The sequence below is a fragment of the Lycorma delicatula genome, chromosome 1, assembly GCF_047948215.1.
Source record: "Lycorma delicatula isolate Av1 chromosome 1, ASM4794821v1, whole genome shotgun sequence".
Taxonomy (NCBI): Eukaryota; Metazoa; Arthropoda; class Insecta; order Hemiptera; family Fulgoridae; genus Lycorma; species Lycorma delicatula.
The window spans coordinates 264,775,127-264,795,632 of record NC_134455.1 but is presented as its reverse complement, the minus strand read 5'-3'; the positions used below and the strand labels follow the sequence as shown (position 1 = coordinate 264,795,632).

The 20,506-nt window shown below is 29.3% G+C and overlaps 1 protein-coding gene across 4 annotated transcripts in view; it reads left to right on the top strand.

Moving 5' to 3' along the window:
- Positions 1-20,506, top strand: part of LOC142331110 (zinc finger protein castor homolog 1-like) — a 336,060-nt gene that overhangs the window by 247,137 nt on the left and 68,417 nt on the right. For all 4 annotated transcript variants that reach the window (XM_075376798.1, XM_075376790.1, XM_075376803.1 and 1 more), the window contains 2 exons: positions 17,338-17,485; positions 19,726-19,924. In XM_075376798.1, the coding sequence (XP_075232913.1) occupies positions 17,338-17,485; positions 19,726-19,924 (347 nt within the window). The remainder of the gene's footprint in view (positions 1-17,337; positions 17,486-19,725; positions 19,925-20,506) is intronic.

Sequence of the window (20,506 nt, the reverse complement as noted above, 5' to 3'; positions counted from 1 at the left end):
TAAGTTTCTGATAAAGCTCATTCCTTAAGTAAAATTTTCGTACTAAGTTCTTTTATGCTGCTTTGACTTAATACTTATTTTTTACATTACTATCTCAGCTTTTACATAACTCTATCTGATTGATTTAAAATATAACAACCTTGAAAGCTTACCAACATTTTATCTAAAAAGCCTTGGAAAACTTTAATAGAGGTAGTAGTTTTAGTACTAAACGTAACTCATTTTAAAATTAGATTGGCTTGGACCATCCACCGGGTTGGTCTAGTGGTAAACGCGTCTTCCCAAATCAGTTGATTTGGAAGTCGAGAGTTCCAGCGTTCAAATCCTAGTAAAGCCAGTTACATTTATATGGATTTGAATACTAGATTGTGGATACCGGTGTTCTTTGTTAGTTGGGTTGAAACCCAACCAACAAAGTGATGTGTGGTTAATTGAAATTAACCACACATCTCAGGAATGGTTGACCTGAGAATGCACAAGACTACACTTAATTTACATATTATCCTCTGAAGTAACTGAACGGTAATTCCCGGAGGCTAAACAGGAAAAAGAAAAAAAAAGATTGGCTAAGACCGGTTAATTTATTTCTCACTTCATATGATGATTTATTCAAAAATTTTGTTGAAAAATAAAATCAGTCGTTATATAAAAGGTCTTGGAATTTTTACGTATATAAAATGTTAAAAGTTTCTTTTTGATATCCATTTTGATGTTTCAAAATCCAGTGTTCAATGTTTCAGCTTATAAAGTGTGCAGTGGTCCATATTCATCAATTCAGGAGTTTTACATATGTAGATTTGCTATGTATATTATTCTGTCTCTACCTTCTTGTCCGTATTAGATTTGCCATTTTTCCCATAATTTATTCGTTTGACCTCAAATATTTTGAAGTTAAAAATACTCGGAAGATGAATTAATTTTATGTATTAGAATGCCGAAAATTAATTTCATTTCCGAGGCTTGATGAAGTTATTTTATAACAGATTAATTATAGTAAGAATGAGAAATCCGACGTTTAGATAACTTTAATTGTATCATTTATTTATTACCGTATAAATTTCGGATAAACGCTTCTGTAGAGATTTCTGAGGAGTGTGCCCGCCGTTGCAGCTCAAATAAGTTGAAAAAATAGGGTTGTTGCTGTTCCTTCCTAATAAAAGCATTCCGATTTGATTTTGAGGAAATGCTTTAAAGATACAATGTTGCTACCTGAGGATATTAAGTTTTAATGATTTATTTTATCAGGTAATGAAAGATTAGTTATTTATTGCAAATTAACGCACTGTTTTATTCGTAAAAATTTACATTAGAGATGTATATATACGGTAAGAGATTTTTTTTTGGCCTTTTTGGGTTCATAATAACCTTTATCTTATCAATGAAGTATGCTTTTTTTTTGTATTTTTGTTGAACTCCAAAAGTGTCCTCATTTAAAGAAATTAAAGCAGATGTTTTTCATAAAATAAAACATTACTCGACCAGTGAAAACACTTACTGCAGTTGTTACTTTATCACGAAAAACATGATTATTGAAAACCGTGTGCTTTAAATTTAATTTTTTGTTTTCTTTTTTCCCTTTCTCTCAGTTCACAAATGTAAGTTCTTAAGATCATATTAAATATTTAGTACATTTTTTATAATTTACTTATTAATATTTATTTTTTCAAGTGCACTCTGATTTTATAGCCTAATCATACAATGAAGTTTGGTTTTTAAAAAAATATAAAATAAAAATTGTCACATCCAATTTTTTTAATCCTATTTAAAATAATACAAATATAATTTAATAAAAAATTGTTTTCCTAAAAATATATGTATACACTGATAGTGTCTTACAAGGTGGTTTCCCATCAGGTGGTCTTGTGTTGGATTTCCAGCAAGGGTCTGGCGTTCTTTATCTCGTCATAATAATATATATTTCATATTGCTATAATTCTGTGCCAGCCTGTTGCTATAAAAATGAATAAAATCATTAAATATTGTTTAACCTATTATTTATGTTCACTTTGTAATTACGTGTTTGAAATTGATTTACAGTATAAGTATGATGTAAAAAAGAAAAAAGAAATAGATTACGAAAAAAATGACAATTTTTCTCTGAAAAGTTAATTTATTACTCGTTATTAAGTTAATTTATAAGTTATTTTTCTTTTAACGTAAATTCTATCGTCTAAATATTTAGCCAATTATTGTATACGTTGAAGTCTCTTACGGACAAGTAAGTTTAAAGGTATTTTACTTTTGAATCTGAGTTTTTTAAATATTAGGAATTGACATACTACGCTTTTTTTTCCAAAAATAAACGAAAATAAATTACGTATAGTTATTTAATTTTCTATTGTTGATTATAAAAAATCTTAATAATGATTTTTAATATAAAAATAACAGATTATGATAAAATAAAAATATATCGTGGTTTTGTTACGTTTAATTCGCAAATCGAATTGTTTTATTTTAAAATTCATTATTATTATTCTTGTAATTGTGACTTAACCAATTGTATTGCAATAAACAGCTTAGTAAAGAACATTATGAGTTGAAGTTAAATCTCTCATTAATTGTATTGGTGCAAAGATCATCACAGTAGTATTGGTATGATAACATGGTAGTTCTATTACAATTAGTTTGCATCTTAGTTTATTTTTATACAAACCGGAAAGTACTAAATTTTTTATTGCATTTTTTCATATTGCTATTATCTGTTGTCTTTGATTTTTATAGGAAAAATTTTTTTTTCTTTTTTTTTTAATAAAAGAATGTTTTTTAATTACATTTATTTTTGAAAGTAAGAAACATATTTTATGATTATAATTCATCAGTGTTTTTTCAATTCAGTAATATTTATGAAAGCGATGTTATCGCTTGTTTTTTTTTTCTTTGATATTTGATGTTTTCTTTTGTTGATTTTCCTGCAGTTCTTAAACCGTAGTTTGATTTTTATGTCACATTTTCTTTGCATCACCAGAGTATTATTTTTTAATTTTTAATTTCCTTTTGATCAGTTAATGTAATATTTCTCCGTAACATTTTCAGAACCGTTTAAAAAAATCGTAGATTTTGTAAAGGGTTGTTGAAGAATCTACGTTAACTTTTTTTTTTATTCCCACGGAAATCAACTCTTTAACGGCTTTTGCGAACTCCATACTCTCGGAGGATTCGTTCATATTACAAAGCCCGGATCTAAAAATCGTCTTTTTCTTTTGTCCTTACAAAAAAATGGAAATTTCTAAAGAAAGAGCTCTACAGGCCGCTTCGAGTGCTGGAAGGGTAACATTAGATTGGAGGGAGGACCAGTGAAATCTGATTCCAGAAGAATATCCCAATAAAGGGAAACGGTTCTTAACCTAACACAAAAGACAAACAAAAAGCATTAGAGTAAAAGCCAGGCTCGTTTATTCTGTAAAGGGATAAAAAAATATTGCGAACCTGTCGTAAAAAAAAAAATATATCACCAGATATTTCATAAAGACCTTGGGGTCAGGTATTTTATAGAAATTGAGAAAAGATGCGTGGCTGCAGCCGGTAGGGTGAGGTATTCTGCCTCTAGATAATGAGTTAGGCAAGGGAGTATTTTGGGGGACCCCCTGCGGTCCAATCCTTCTGGGGAGGAGATTTCGATATCCGATACTATGACTTATTTCACCTTGTACTAAAATTTCTTAATGTATGTATCTTACAATTTATTATTCTCTTCCCTTACTATAATTTCTATCGGAGCGGCTGTTTACAACTTTTTGTTTCGTTTTTTATTCATAACGTCAGCCGTACAAAATCTGCTCGTTAAAATATATGTGTTTTAAAAATTAATATCGAAATCTTTGCTTTTGGTATATATTTTTTGGAGTGTGTAAATACATTAGTAATAATATAATTATTACTAATCGCATTATTAAGAATACCTTGAATTAAAACTTAACTGATGATATGGAGTTATAAAAGATAAAATCCATAGAATAGGTCTTCCCATCAATATTTCAAAACTGCAGATAGATTTTTCCTGAATAATGCAGATTGGAATTGATCAAAATAATGAATTTTTAGTTCCGATTTGGGTTTTTCTTTCTTGAATAAATCACGTAGTGGATGTATTCTTGAAATATTTTATGATTTACGAGTTCACTAATACAGTTAGGTGCACCTTAAGATTAAATTTAAATCTTGTCTTTTTCGCATTGGAATTAATCTTTATTTCTTTTCTCATTCAATAATTTTACAGCACTATGTCTTCTGTATTACGCTACTCCTAAAGTAATACTAATTCATTTTGAAATTTTTAAGATTTTTTCATCGAGATGTAAATTGTGTGGTTTGGTAAATCGTTAAGTCGATATTAGGCAAAATTAATACTAATTCAACTGAATTAAAATTGTTCATCAGTTATTTATTTATTGCTTTGTATTTCAGAAGATTTTAAAGTAACCTCTAAAATTCAGAATTGACCCGGATATAATTTTTTACAATTTATATCCTAAAATAAATTAATTTTGGGCAGAATCTCCAATTTATATAACGGTCATGTGAATAATTAATTTTTTTCTGTAGATTTTTTTTATTAAAATAATTGTGCGCATTTTAAATTTTATTTAAGAAAATCTTGTTTTTTAAATTTACATAAAGTATATTACGAATAAAAAAAGAGTATATTTATAATTATCTGTAAATTAATTAAGCTCTCTATTGATATTTGGTTTTAACACTGGAGTAAATGGATTCTAATCGTTTAAATGCACTGTTGTTTACCGAGTAGTTGGCAAATTTTATAGGTTTTTTTTGGGAAGGGGTTTGTTTCCCGATACTTCCCTGGTGAATTACCGATATCTTTCTTCTTTTCCGAATTTATTTTTTATTTGAAGTGTGAAGTTTACATTTTTTAGAAAAAAAAACCGTAATTAGCGTAGCCTTATTTATATAACTAATACATATATGGAGTGATTCAGGAGGAAAGGGAAATAATTTAGGAACCGATTATAATAATTGTAATAAAGAAAAATGTTCATACAAATATATTTCCAAAAATGCTTTGTGTTCGAGTTACGGCTAGCGAAAAATTTCGCCCGGATTTCAGTTTCCCCGGTAAAAACGAAGTCATACTGAAATTTTTAAGGCGTTTTATAACGGATAACTTGATGGTTTCTTTAACCTAATAATCGGAGAAAACAGGTCCCAGAAATTTATCTTTCATATTTTTCATGATATCCAACGTAAAAAAGAAAAATTCGGTGACGAAAACCACATTTTTTTGGCTTGAAATACAAAAAAAAAAACTTTGTCAAATGACTGATAAATGCGTAAGATTTTATTATCAAAACTTATAGAAAATTTAATTCTGAGAAAATTGATGTAATAAAGTCTATGAAAAACAAAAACAATATCAACTTTTATTATTAAAAACAAGACAGCAAAATTTAATAATAGTGTGTTATGCATTTATAAACATTTATTACAACTGCTTTTAGAACAATAAATTTAGCCCTTTGAAAAATTAGCTACAAATTGTTTGCTTCAAAATTAATTTGAATACTAAGCATTGTTTTATAGAATTGTGGTTACCTGTTAATAATACATGTTAGGCGGTTTAGTTGTTTTTGACATAATTTTGATGCGTTTAATTATTTTTGAGAGTCAAGTTATGTAATGTTTTTGTGTTTGTTGTACTCAAAACTGTACGTACATTTTTCCAATTGAATCTGAATTTAAAAAAGTGAAATTCCGTTTTGAATCTTTGTTTTGAAAAATGCAGCGTCTCTTCACTCATGAGAAATATGCTGATATATTTTTTGTGTACGGCTTTTGCGATAGAAGTCCTCCAGCTGCGGTAGAAGAATACCGATGTACAAGATAGATATCCTGGATGAGTAGTTCCAGACTGCAAAGTCTTTTTTGAATTTTTAATAATCTTAGTGAGAATGGTACACTTTCCAGCGCTCATATTTCATTTTAACGTCAACCGGTGCGTGGTGATGAAAGCGAAAACATTCTTCAGGTTTACATATTATTCAACGAGCACGCCAAGAATTTTTACACGACTCAACTTTCTGCAAAGTACAGTATGGAGGACATTACTTGCTCATCAACTGTGTCCTTATCATGCTCAGAAAGTTCAAAACCTCCAGCTTGATTTTTTAATTTTTCTTTATGAGATTATTGCTTCAGCTGCTATGGTTATTAGCCCAAAGGGAAATTCGTAGCGTTTGAAAAATGCCATACCTAACCGGGATTATAACCCGGGACCTCCGGGTTCTAGCAACGATTTCGATAGTGTGGCAGAACGATTGGTGTGGCATGATCGCCAACCAATTTATAGGCCCTTTGATACTAAAACAACGTGTCACGGGGAGAAATTATTTGGAATTTGTAAAGAATGAATTTCTTACATTTGACTTTTTTTTCGTAGACTTTGTTATTTGAATTTTCTCAGAATTAAATTCTTTACATGCTTTGATAATAAAATTTACTTATTTGTTAATTATTTAACAAAGTTGTACTTAAACAGAGAAACCCCTTTTATGTTGGATATCGTGAAAAATACTGGAGATACAGTTATGGGACCTGTTTTGTTCCATTTTTCAGGTGATAACATAAGAAATTGAAAATTTCAGTATGACCTCGTTACACCGGGGAAACTGAAATTCGGACGAAATTTTTCAGTAGCCGTAAGTCAATAACGAAGAGTTTTTGAATATATGTTTGTATGAACTTTTTTCCTTATTTTAAGCTCTAGAATCAGTTCGCAAATTATTTCCCTTTTCTCCTGAATCTCTCTGTATATATATATATATATATTTTTTTTTTTTTTGAACATTTAAAAAAAAAATAAGTTAATTAGATTTAAAGTATTTTACGTTTAAAGTAATTTTACCAGACATCACTTTGTTCTTTTATGTGTAAAATTAATTCTGGTTTAATATTTTTTTAAGTAGATCTGGTTTTTCGTGTTAGGATAAACAAATTTTCCAATTTTAATTTTGAAAAGTTTATATACGACTGCGAGCGGTTGTAAAGCACGTCTTAAAACATGCTTCGTGTGAGAAGTCGCATGTCTAGAAGACATATTAATTTTTGGAATAACAACGAATTAAATTGTTTTTGTGGTTATCTAGTTAAATTATACATAATGTGTTGCATCGGATTTTTGCATTGTCTTCACCGTTTGAGAAGGGGACTGTATCGATGATAATATTACTGTCATCAATCGGTTGTATTCTTAATTCTGTTCGTGGTGTCTCGTTTAGTTTTGGCGCACGCCCTATTAATTCGTTTCGTATATCCTATAACTATATAAATGTGCCAAAAGAGGAAAAGATATGTCTTTCGGGCGTTTGCAATAGTATGGAATGTCAAAGTAGTAGACGAGTTATGGGGCGTTTGCATGCATGTTATCCCGCCCTTCCGGCATTATCATTCATCACCAAATAAAGCACGTAAATTTGGTTTGTGTCCTAAGGATTTAATAAAGTTTATAAAGATTTTGTCTTTTGCAATTTTAAAACATTTGCTCCAACACAAACACGTACCGATCTTCCAACGCATAATTTCATTCCTGTTAATACTACACAACATTTTTGGATCCTGTTAATTATGGGCCGTAGGTTTCCGTTGTACTTGCCTCGTGTATTTCATTTATTTTATACTGTATATGTCATCGATCATAGTAAGAGTTTTACTAATATACCTCTAATGCTATTTTCAATCTTTTTTCTCGTTTGATCCGATGTGCATTTTTATATGAACTTCCTAATTTTTGTATATATTACAAAAAAATTAAGCATGTAATAACTTATTTATTTTTTACTTACTATTCCACTGATGTTTTGTGTTCGATTAAGTTTAACCAACCTATCATTTTATCACGTATAAGTAAATAAGGAAAACATTTTAAAATTACAGATAAATATTTATTATATTATTGTGTTAATAAAAATTAAAAAAATGTTTTTATCAGTGGCTGGCTATTAAGTTTCATCGATTATAATTTTTTTTTTTTTGAAAAGAATTCCTTTGCATCAAGAAATTTCCTGAAATTTCTTGACGCAAGTGGAAAGTAAAAGTTTGAACTTACTATAACAATTATTAAAGATTATCTATATAAAAAAGCAAGGTCGGTTGTTTTAAGTGATATACCAATAATAAACAGTAATTTATTTTATTCATAAAGTGACACTGGGATGGCCGCTATCCCAATGACACGGATTGCCAATATTACTTTGAAAAATTTGTTTAATTAAGCGTATTAGAAAATTATATCTAAATTGTTTCATTGATTTGCACATTAAATAACTGGTTTTTCGTGAATATGTTAGTGAATTTCTTAAATTTTTTTTCTTGAAGAAGTGAATAGCTTATTTTTATCCAGCAATTTATAATTTATTGCCTTTAATTTCTTGAGAATATTTTCCCCAAATGACACAACTTCTATTTAGAACCGATGTAAAATAGATGATGGTAATCAAATTTGTAAAAAATTTCAGATTTTATTGTAAGAGATAACTAATTGTAATTTAATTAGATGTGTAATTAACTAACTTCCGATTGAATTTTCTAATTTTTTCTGCTCTATTAGACCAGTTGTTTTCAGTATAATGTTTTAATTCATATAAAAAGTTTTGTATAATAATAATCAAAATAATATTAACAATAATTTTAAAAAGACAAATTTTAAGTTTTTTATAACAATATTTGGGTTATATATCTTACCTTCTAATTTTTAATAAAAATGTATTGTACATCTACTGCTTATTTGCATTATTCTATTAACACGATATTACATAAATTGTTCATAATTCAAACTAATAGAAAATACAGTAATATTTTATTCTTAAGTAATCCCTACTAACTTGAAATTCCTTAATTTAAAAAAAATTCATTATGATATATTAAATTTGTTTTCTTAGAACACGCGACTGTTTTGTTTTTGCTCTTTATTTGCATGATACTAATATTTTGTTATGCGAGTGACTTTAAATATCAAACGTTACCGGTATTACAAGTAAGTGTACATAAAAGATAATGCACGGTGAATTGTATTGGGGAGGTATGTATGGTGGGGGATTAGGTAGTAGCTCTGTGGCGGGCGGCAGCTGTGACTTGAGGGTATCTACCAGCTCTATTTCGCATAAAGTAAACTTTCATAACCAGGCCTATTAATTTCCTAAACACTAATAACTGAGAGTAAAATTAAATCGAGTACAATAGTAGAGAAAGCAGGACAAAGCTCATTCTTATCCATTATTCATAATTAATTTATTCCCCGTATTAGAATTGTGCCCATTAATTCAAATCGTATGTTTTGTTTGTCTGTCAAAAGGAAAAGTGGAACATACTGGTGGCATAATTTCATTTTAATGCGTTATTTCTTACCAAAGTATTATTTTAATCCGCTTGCTTATTCGTTATGCAAAGATATTGTTTTAAGATTTTCTGTATCGACCGTACGAAATAGAAATCGGCCTATGCGAATTAGCATTTTTGTCATTTATTAGCTTTTTATTCAGTCTGTGAGTTGATTTTACGTTTAGGCTACTAGACAATTGAAATGGAGCTTACAATTTTTAATAAGGTATCAATTTAAAAAAAATCTACCGTAGGCTAAAAAAAAATTTTTAATTTACTATTCGTAAGTGACATCGCAATACTCAGATGAGTCCATTTACTCTTACGAGAGTCACGGAAATAAAGAGCTTTATAAAACTTTTTTTGTTTTTTTAAATTGATTGTTGCCTTTTCGGAGTTTATAACAATTTAAACCTAATTGAAAGCAATTCAAGCAAAATATTTTGACTTATTCAGCAGTATTTTTAGTATTCGGCATGAAATTCTGATCCTTTAATCATGAACCTGATTCAAATTTTAATGTTGTTTGGTTTTTTCCTTGTAGTTCGAGTTAGCACTTAACTTTCACATTCAAATTCATACATTTCCTTATTTCATTCTGAATTACTAAATATAACATTGTAGAATTGTTCATGCTTATTAAGCAACAAAAAGAATATAACAAAATCAAAAAAATAAAATCGAATAAGTTAGTAGATAATTTAATTAAATAATTTAATAATAATTAAATAATTGTTAATCGTTTAGCCTAATAATTTTTTTTCATGATAAATTATTAACTTCCAATGTGTATAAAATGGCAATTTGTCCACCAAAAGAGTGAACTAAATTAACTCTTTTATTCCTTTAGTTCACTTCCTCTTTAATTTATTTAATGCACTTTTCTTTAAAAAACTGAAAATAAGACCGTTTGCGAAGATGTTTAGTTTTCAAATAAATATGTAAATTTACACAATTTTATTCTTCATCTGTGCATACTTACACATCTGCATATATGTTTCTGTACTATATTACATCATATTAATAAAGTAGATAAATAAAAATATATGATACAGGTATACTGTAAAATATTCGCGAAAATGGATTTCTGCGAATCCATACGCGTAAAATCTAGAAAAAACACTTTTCAATATAGTTTTATTTTTAGACTTTTTCGCCAAACATAAAAAAAAATAAATTTTCAATGCAAGAAAAAATCCACTTTGCATAGACAAAAAATATTGCAAAAAAATATACAAAAATGAGTAGAATGTACCTTAGAAAATAAAAATTGAATGTAATTATACCGCTTTTATTAAATTAACATAATATTGTTACTTCATTGTAATCACTTGAAAGTAAATTATTAAATAAAAAATTTCACCATTCCACCATCACGCTTTACGCCAAAATGCATTTTTTATATAAAACTAAAATTGTGATTTTTATTATTTGCATTATTGTCTTACTTTTTTAAATTCCAATAATATCCATTTACATTATTCAACTCTGTTATAAACATATTGCCTAGTACTCCTTCAGTTTTTAAAACACAAACAAAACGGTGTTCGCTTTTCTTATAGTTGTATTTCATCAAATTTTGAGTATAACTTAGTAGACAAGTTAAAAAAAATAATTTAGTATGACTGAAAAAAACTCTGTAGATGGGTGGATGGCTAGCTGAATTAAGTTGAGAATTTTTTCAAGATTTTTATTAGGTTATAAAAGGAAATAATTTTCGGTATTTTCAAACTTCAAAGAAGCAAATCTAAAAGACATGCAAGATTTTCACTAAAGAAAATGATTTTTCCTTTATCGTTTCTCAGTCAAATTTAGGAGATATTTATATAAAAGTATGATAAAACTTTGCTTGAACGCATTATTTTAAAAGCAAATTATACTGAGTCGGAAACAAACGTTTATATGGCTATTTGATTTTTCAACCTGCGTTCATCATCTGCAGATTTAAAAAACTTACGTAAGACTAGTAGAGCTGCTTTAATTGTGACATTCAGCATTCTAAAATCTTAAAGAAATTAGCATTATGCTTCTACTTCATGACTATGTCGAATGTGAGCAGTTAAGTTTTTTTTAATTCAGCAAAAGGTTTTTTAGAAGAATCGAAAATTTATAAAATTTAAGTTTAATTTATTGTATTATACGTAGTTAATTATTACAAAGTTACCTCGTTACATAGAAAAATTTGGTTTAATCCAATTTATTATGTTGTCTAATAATAACCCTAGTACGAAATAATAAATCTGTTTGGATCTCAAATTTAATCATTTAGCTAAGTATTATTTTGACTTATAAAACACGATGGTCAGTTAAAAAATAGTAAATGTCTGTTCTGAAGAATTAATCGAACGATGAAGGAGTAATCATTTCCTTTAGGTAATAGGTGGATTTACTGAAAATATTGCATGTCTTAGATTTGTTCCTTTTAAGTCTGAAATCGACTAAAATTATTTCCTTCCACAACCTAATGAAAATTTTGATAAACTCTTTAATTTAATTTAGCTAGCCAGCCCCATCTACTATTCCTTTTTCACTACTTCTGAAGTTTTTTTTAATAAAATTATTATTTTTTAAATGTTTAATACTGTTCTATTATTATAAACTTGATTATAAAATGTTTTTCTCAAAAAACAAAAAAAAAAAGGTATTGCAATTTAATTCTTTTATTTCAGTCTGAAGTATCACGTAGCCTAATAAATATCTTATCATCAGAGCAAATTTTTCCACGAATTGATGGAGGATTTTGTTATTGCGATCTAAACAAATGAACCAGTTTGCAATAGTATTAATATTACATATAATCAAGTTTTACGTAATTCAGAGTATAGATTTATTGTTGTTATTGAAAAAATACAACTACAAAGAAAAACAGAGATATATATATATATATATTTTTTAAATAAAAACTTAATTTTTAATATAGAACTTACGTAACTTAAATTCACACTGGAAAATAATAAACATTTGTTGGTGGCGAGAAATAAAAACGTGTATTTTTAAGCAGACCGAATCCTCTATGGAGTCCATATACACAATTTAGGTACTCCACACATCTCTATGTCCTTAAATATAATATTGTATAAAACAAGAACTACGCACTTCTATTTGTTATATAACAGTTATTTCCTACTTCATTAACCTCAGTTCAGTAAAGTAACAACGTAAAGTCCACAGTTTCTTTGTTTTTTAATTACTGTATCCGTTGACATTTTATTTCACTTGTGATAGCACAAATGATGTTTTATTAAGAACGGGCCAAAATATACAAAATAATAAAAGATATCGCCTGAAATTTTAGACTAGTTTAAGAGAGGCGTTGGGAACTTATCATGTAGCTTTTAGAAAGTTATTTTTTTAACGGGTGGGCAAGCAGAAAGGTTATTATTACCTGTAAACGATTAAAGAGTGTAGCCGTTGGTTTAACTGAAATGTGTTTCCGTTCGTGAAATTTTTATCAATCATTTTGCTCTTAAATGCCATTCAGTGACGTATCTCCAAAAAACTAAAAAAAGGAATCGTTAGATTCCTTGTTTTCATTCCCAATTTCTTCGTCAATTGAAGTTTCGAATTTCCTCGTTTTCCCTTTTGGTGTGTAATGTCCATTACACGCTGTGCAATGTCCATTTATCGTTCAGTAATCTTACTACAAATAATCTCTCCCTAGTCCAGTCAATTGCTTGTGGAATTTACATAATTTTTTATCTCTTTCATTAGTGGTTATAATGTAAGTACTGACGATGTAACATTTCGTGTTGAATTTAAAGAGTAAGTCAAAAACAGAATATTTACTTCTTGCAATGGTATCCTGGATTTTTCATTACATACAGCCACAGTCATCGTTCATATACGTTAATACATTAACACCCAATTTTGTTTTTTTGTAGTTTGTATAACAAAGAACAGTTCAATTTTTTAGCAATTTGGATTGCTTATTTATTTTTTATTGAAGCGCTGGTCTTTCCTAACTTCGTCTTAGAAAAATACGAAACTTTAATTAATTTTTATTTATTTTAGGTTTTAACTGTTGTCTATACATCGTTATAAAGTCTTGTTTAAGTTGTTCAGGACATACATTAAATAAAAATCAGTTTCTGTAATTTGCTGAAAAAAAAAGATCGAATACAAAATATCAGTGAGTGAAGTTTTTTATTTGGATCTTGAATGAAAGATATCTGTAATAGAAAGTAGTACATTAAGTGATACCTGTACTTTGCTTCGTCGATCTCTGATGGAATTGTTTATTTGAAAATTATCAAAGGTTTCGCGTAATAAATACATGAAATATTCTTTTTTACGTAAAATAATTAAAATTAAATGATTCACAATTAAAATACTTAACTCTAAAATAAATTACTTTAACGTATATTAATTTTTAGTGTTAAGAAGAAAAGTTAAATTTCAAAATACATTCGTGTATGTCAATATATTGCAGTATCACGAGTATGGTAGATTACCAGTTAACCATATATCGTGAACTATGCAAATAATTGAGTAATTTTTATGAAGAAAAATCTCGTTCTACATCTTTTTATTGAGATAACTCATTTTCATTAATTTTTCACAGATAACATTTTTAATAAAAATATATTAATTATAAATGAAATTATTATTTAACTCGATGGATAAACATTATTTACAAAATGCTAAAGTAGTAACCAGGTGAAACAAGTTGCTCTCAGGAAGTTAGGTTTCCTAAAGGATTTCCCTTTTGAGGGTAGTGTCGAATTTCACCCTATGTAAACCATGCGGTGTACTTTTTAAAAAAAAGAAAAAAACCCTTTCCCACATTCATATCTGATTCAGGTAAATCATCTGAATGGCAGCTCGGGTTAACCCCTTCTAAACATTATTGTGACAAAAGTGACATTTTAGTCTACTTCCGCTTTGGGACCGGCACGCTAATGATGGGAACTACATCGTGCAGGCTTTTCTCGGATTTCTTATTTTTTCAGTAAACCGCGTCGTATAGAAATCTGATAGTTTCATTTGTCCGGATTCTATTACTTCATGCTCTGACTGCTTCTGCAAAGTAATATTTCCTTTTATTTTGATCGAACCGTGTTGCAAACCGGTCTTACATATAGTTTTAAATAAAATATTCCGTAATATTAGAACTTGCGAATTACACAGTACTGTTATTAATTAGAGAATTAAAATATTAATTTAAAGAAAGTTTTAATTCAAAAAGGGAAGAAATATTTATTCAAATTATTCTGTATGCTTGCCGATTCGATTTTAAAAATTAAATTTTTACCTATCTTCTTTTTCTTTATTGAGGTTATTGACATTTCAGTTTACGTGGACTGAGTTTAGCCACGAGACAAAATTAATTTTTTATATTTAACACAGCCCTTGGAATTTTAGTTTTGATTTTTACATTTTGTTGAATTTTTTAATGCATTAACATAACGTTTACGACACTCTTGTTTTGTTTTTGTCCCTGTTCAAAGCAAAATTAGAATTGGATAATTGAAAGAAGCACCTACTGTGCCAACGCAACGTTACGGACGAATGAGTCGGCTGCCATTAAGACGTCTCTTTGTTCTTTAATGATCCAATTCTTGGAGTAAAGATCGGGATAATATGTAAACTAGCCAGAATAAGCAACTTTTAAAAAACAACGCGTTCCGTAATGTGAACTATAGTTATTACTACAGAACGACTGTGAACGTCACTGATCGATCAGTAATAGACGGTCGATCATTTGTGCGTCTGTCTCGTTGCCCCAGGTGCTGCTATTGCCCGCTCCCTTTTTTATTCTCTTCTTTTTTTTTTTGATTAAAATTAAAGATTATAAAGACCTATTTTTTATTCCTAGGAACAGTAAGTTGGAATTAAAAAAAGGGTTGCATTTAGTAGTTTTGTCAAGTATTTTCCACACAAAACATCCCCTACCCGTTTACCTCTCTTTTGAAATAGGAGAGCCACGTTTTTGAAAAGGCTTCCCCTTCGACTCGGCTCGGTTCACCCTTCCATACCCTCATGCCCTGTATTTACGTGTCCCTTCCCCCACTGTGAAATTAAAAGGAAAGGCTTAAGGATTTATAAACTTTATATAAAAAAATGTAAGCCTTATTGAAAATATCCGTTGTAGGTTTGTACAGCACCCTGGAGCCTCATGTGTGTTTGCTCATCTTTCTACGCGAAAGGGTTCAAACGATTCATTTTAAAACATTTTTTATGCTTGTAATATATTCTTTATGGTAGAAAGATTTTTTCTTATTTGTTAGAATTTCTTATGAAAGGAACCTTTGTCTGAGTATCACTGTTCCGGAAAAAAGAAGCTGGCGCATTTTGTTTAGTTTATCGTGTTATGCTAACGAGGAATAAAAAAAAAAGTAACGATGATTGAGGGAATGTATGACAGCGCTTAATTTGGTGAATGACATTGACTGATTTAATCTAAAGATTAAATTATGCAACTATTTTTTATAAGCAACAACACTACCTCTGTTATGTGTGCGCGCGAGAGTGTCATAAATATGTTACATTATTTTATTAAAATAATGTATTTTTTTTATTAATCAGATTTATTACTTTCTTTTAGTGAATAAAGAGTTTGAAATTGAAATTTCTTATGTTGAATACTTCTTGAATATAAATATAAAATATATATGCGTGTTTCTTAAATGTATATATTTTTTCTTTTTTCCATCAAAATATCCAAAATAATAATTCATTTTACGTGGAAAGACAGAAGGTAAAAATAAAATTAAAGCTTTATAAAAATGCTGGTTCTTTAATACAGAATACTTAAGTTCTTTATGATAATAATGATATAGTTATGATAAAGTCGAGTGGTATTTTTCATATTAGCCACAAAACTTATTTTTCGTGATAGTCGTCGGTACGTATAATCGGGTACCTTTAATTGCTCGAAGGACAAATGTAGGCCTAACGCATTAAGTAGCTATAAAGGTATCCTAAAATAATGCTCTCACCTTTCTGAAAATAATGTTGGTTACATTTAGTTGCTTGAACATTGCACTGTACTACCGAACCTAAATTCTAGATTGTCTTAGTAGTTGGTAGAGAAGCTGACTGATACATCGAAATTTTAATTCCCAGCTACGAATTGGCGTTCTTCATCTATAAAATTCCTTTCATGAATGAATGAAAAATGCTTACGTAGACATCGATAAAATAATTAGTTTATTAATAGACCGGCTTAGTTTTATTATTATGTATAAGTTTATAGAGGTTACTCAGCCTACTGTTGCATGATAGCCACAACCATTGTCTAACAAAACTTTCCAAAAACGGTTCGTGTTGTTTTGTCGTATTTTTAATAAGTTTATTGATCTGTAGAATATTTTTTGTCGATAGTTTTAGCCCTATAAGTAATTTTCCCGAAGTTATTTAATAAACTTAAAAGGTTGCCTTTTTACTGTATTTTAGAAACTAATAGACTTCGGAGATTGATGGAATGTTAAATTTTTATGCATCCTATTAAAGTCAAAGTAAAAAAAATCGGTCTAAAGTCTAGACGAATTATTGTGCGAATGGATACATACCCGCATACATATTTACCTTTTTTTTCTTTTTCCTGTTTAGCCTCCGGTAATTACCGTTCAGATAATACTTCAGAGGATGAATGAGGATGATATGTATGAGTGTAGTCTTGTACAGTCTCGGTTCAACCATTCCTGAGATGTGTGGTTACATAATTACCGATCACCATTAAATATCTGGGGAAGAATGCGGATTTTTCTGGGAAATCTTTTTTGAATGAAACTTTGCAAGGAAGTTTCTTTTAGTGTGTGTGTGTGTTTGCGTGTGTGCGTGTAGGAACTATGTATGTATGTGTGTATATATTAAGTAATTTTAATACTTTTTCTTTAACGCCTATTTTTATTTTTTGTTATGAAATTAGTTTTTTCTGCACATATACATATTGTTAATTAATTCTAACAGTTTTGGTTTTCTCTTATTCAGAACTTGTAAATGCATGAAACTTATATGGTTATTTAATAATGTGATTAAAACTTTATTTCTATTTTTTTTTTCCAGGAGCTGCAGCAGCAGTTGTAAGAAGGTTGCCTAGTCCGCCTCGTGATTCTAGCAAATCAGGCCTCCCAATTGACTATTCCCGCTACGTGAAAAGATTTGGCAGTGCCCTGGAATGTGGTTCTAAATATTGCAAGGAGGTCAATTACAGGTACAGCTAAAATATAATTTAACACATTATTAAAATTAGCGATCCAGATTTTTGTAATAAATGTTTCTATATCAGCAATTGTTAATTAAATTGAATATCTGCTTTTATAAATTAAATTGTTTAAAAAATAATCTTTTTCTATTAATTTTTTTGGAGATGTTCTGTTTTAAGAACTGAAGGAAATTAGCAAGTTTGTTTAAAGCTATCTTTATTTTTTTGAAATTCATCAATAAAATACTTTTTCTTATCAATTTGGAATGATGCGTCAACCAAGAAAACTTGGTTTATCTTGTTTTTTGTTTGTGATAATACAGAAAATATGGTTAAGTAGTTTTTAATGTTTCAGTACAAATTTTTATTTTTTTAAAAATTATTTACTGTCATAAAAAATATGTTTTGGTAATACACTTATTCTTAATTATAGTAATAATGAAAAAATAAATTTTTTAAAACATTCTTTTGTTAATATTTATAATGTTAATGCATTTCATCTACTCATATCTGTAATACTATTTTTGTTTTATCCTTAGGTTAAATTTAAAACGCAATAAGACAACTTGTTTATCGATTGCGTTTTCATTATCATTTTATAAGTAATGTAATCATATTCTTTTTTAATTTACAAAAAAAGAAATGATTCAGTATTTATTATTTTTACAGTTAATATTATCAGTGTATCCCAAACTTGCTGTGTAAAAGTTTTATGAGAAGTGCGAGAGGTTATCTCTAAAGTAAAGACCGTTTCATTGTTAAAAAAGTATTCTGAAAACTTTAAAAATATTTTTTTATTTCTCTTAAACTAGATACTTTATACTACTTCTGTATATAATCGCCACATGAATTAAGACATTTTTCGTAGCGATACACCAGCTCGTCGTATTCTTTTGCCGCCAGTCCATTTAGCCACTAATTAACAGCATTTTTAAGTTCATCGTCACCTGCGAATCGATTGCCACCAAAAACTTTTTCAATTTCCCAAACAAATGATAATCAGAAGGAGCTAAGTCCGGACTATATGTTGGGTGATCGTAAATTTCCCATCCAAATGTTCTCAGTAAATCACGTGTCGAACCCGCAACATGTAGACTACATTATCGTGCCGCAGGATGATGCCGTCGGTCAGCCACCCACTTCGCCAATTTTGAATGGCGCGCCGTAACTTGTGGAGAGTTTCACAGTAGGTTTCTGCATTTATAGTTGTTCCACGTGGCATGAAATCAATCAGCAGTATGCCAAACCGATCCCAAAAGACTGTGGCTATCAGTTTGCGTCCAAATGGCTGTTGCTTGACCTTTGTTGGTCTGGTTGGTGTGAGGATGACGCCATTCACTTGACTGCCGTTTTCTCTGGAATGTAATACGAAATCCATGTTTCATCGCCGGTAACAATTGCATTATGGAACTCATCCCCATTTTCTGTGTAGAACATCAAAAATTCAAAAGCAGATCCCATTCGGATTTTTTTGTTAGGTTCCGTTAAGACGTTCGGCAACAACGTGCACAAATCTTTCTGAGGCGTAAACGGTCATGAACAATACCAGTAACAGCTCTTGAAACATCAGGAAAAAGAAAGGCCAGGTCGGAAATCGTTGAGCGACGATGTTTTCTGATTTCATCATCGACGCGTTTCAAGAAGGCTTTGGTGATTATCGAGGGCCTACCCGAACGTTCTTCATCATGGACATTAATTCTGTTATTTCTAAACCTTTCACGCCATTTTCGGACATTTCCTTCATTCTTTACATTATCACCGCACACAGCAACCAACTGCATATGAATTTCAACCAGCTTAATGTTTTAATGGTTTAAAAAACGTATGACTCCACATATTTCAGAGTCGGCAACAACATTGATTTTCCTATTCATTTTATAACGTAATAACTCACATGTAATCAAAGATACTACAACGCAACAACTTACAGACAACAATCCAATGTGTACATTACTAGCATGGCCATGAACGACAGCGGTTCGCCAACCTTAAGGAGAGAAATTTCCCAGCAGTCTTTAGTTTAGAGATATCTTTTGTACAAGTGCTACCTGTGAAATTAAAAATATGACATTTTTTTAATTTGGAATCTGTTATTTAAATCATCTTATTAAAAACCGATATATATACATACTAATGTATTTTTCTGATGAGCGAAAAAAGTTAATTTATACCCTTACATTAGTAATTTTCTGTATAATGTCTGTTCGTTGCATTAGTATTTATAAAATTAATTTACTTAATTTTTCAAGGGAACACTTCCACTGTTCGGTTTGTAACTCCAGAGTTTTTGTCAAAAAAGAGGACATGATCAGACATTTCAAGTGGCATAAAAAGCGGGATGAATCTTTACAACATGGTTTCATGAGATATTCACCAGGCGATGATTGTTCAGATCGTTACAGCAACTGTACGCACAATCGCAAACAAACACACTACCACTGTATACAGGTACCATTTTATTTATTTATTTTTTGTTTATTATTTATTGCATTGAATTTTGTGTATTATGTTATTACAGCCTTGGGTGGAATTCTGATAAAACTCTGGAAGGAAAATCCATAAGGTAAAGATGTCTGTTGTAACTCACTTATGTTAATGTGGTGGCAGAAAAAAGCCACCACATCAGATTTTCTGCCATTCTGTTTAGATATTTGATAATTATATCTGAAACCATCTATCTGTACCTTATGGTATGGTACTGAGTATTCCTCTTCAATATTAAATAAAAAATAAAGCCATAAATCATCACTTGTTAATGGAAAAGTTCTGGATAGTATCATGTAGATAATTATTTATGATATATTATCTACATTCATTATATTTAATTACAAGAATTTTGTAACAAAAACGATTAGAAAGAGATGAATTTTTTAAATTCTCAAAACTAGTCCCATAAATAATAGAATAAATTAGAATAATGTATTTTACTTATTTTTGTACATACTTTATATTTGTTATTTTACTGTATTTATGATTGTCTGAAGCATTATAATAATTAATCATAATCATTTTGTTTCAGATTAATTTGAA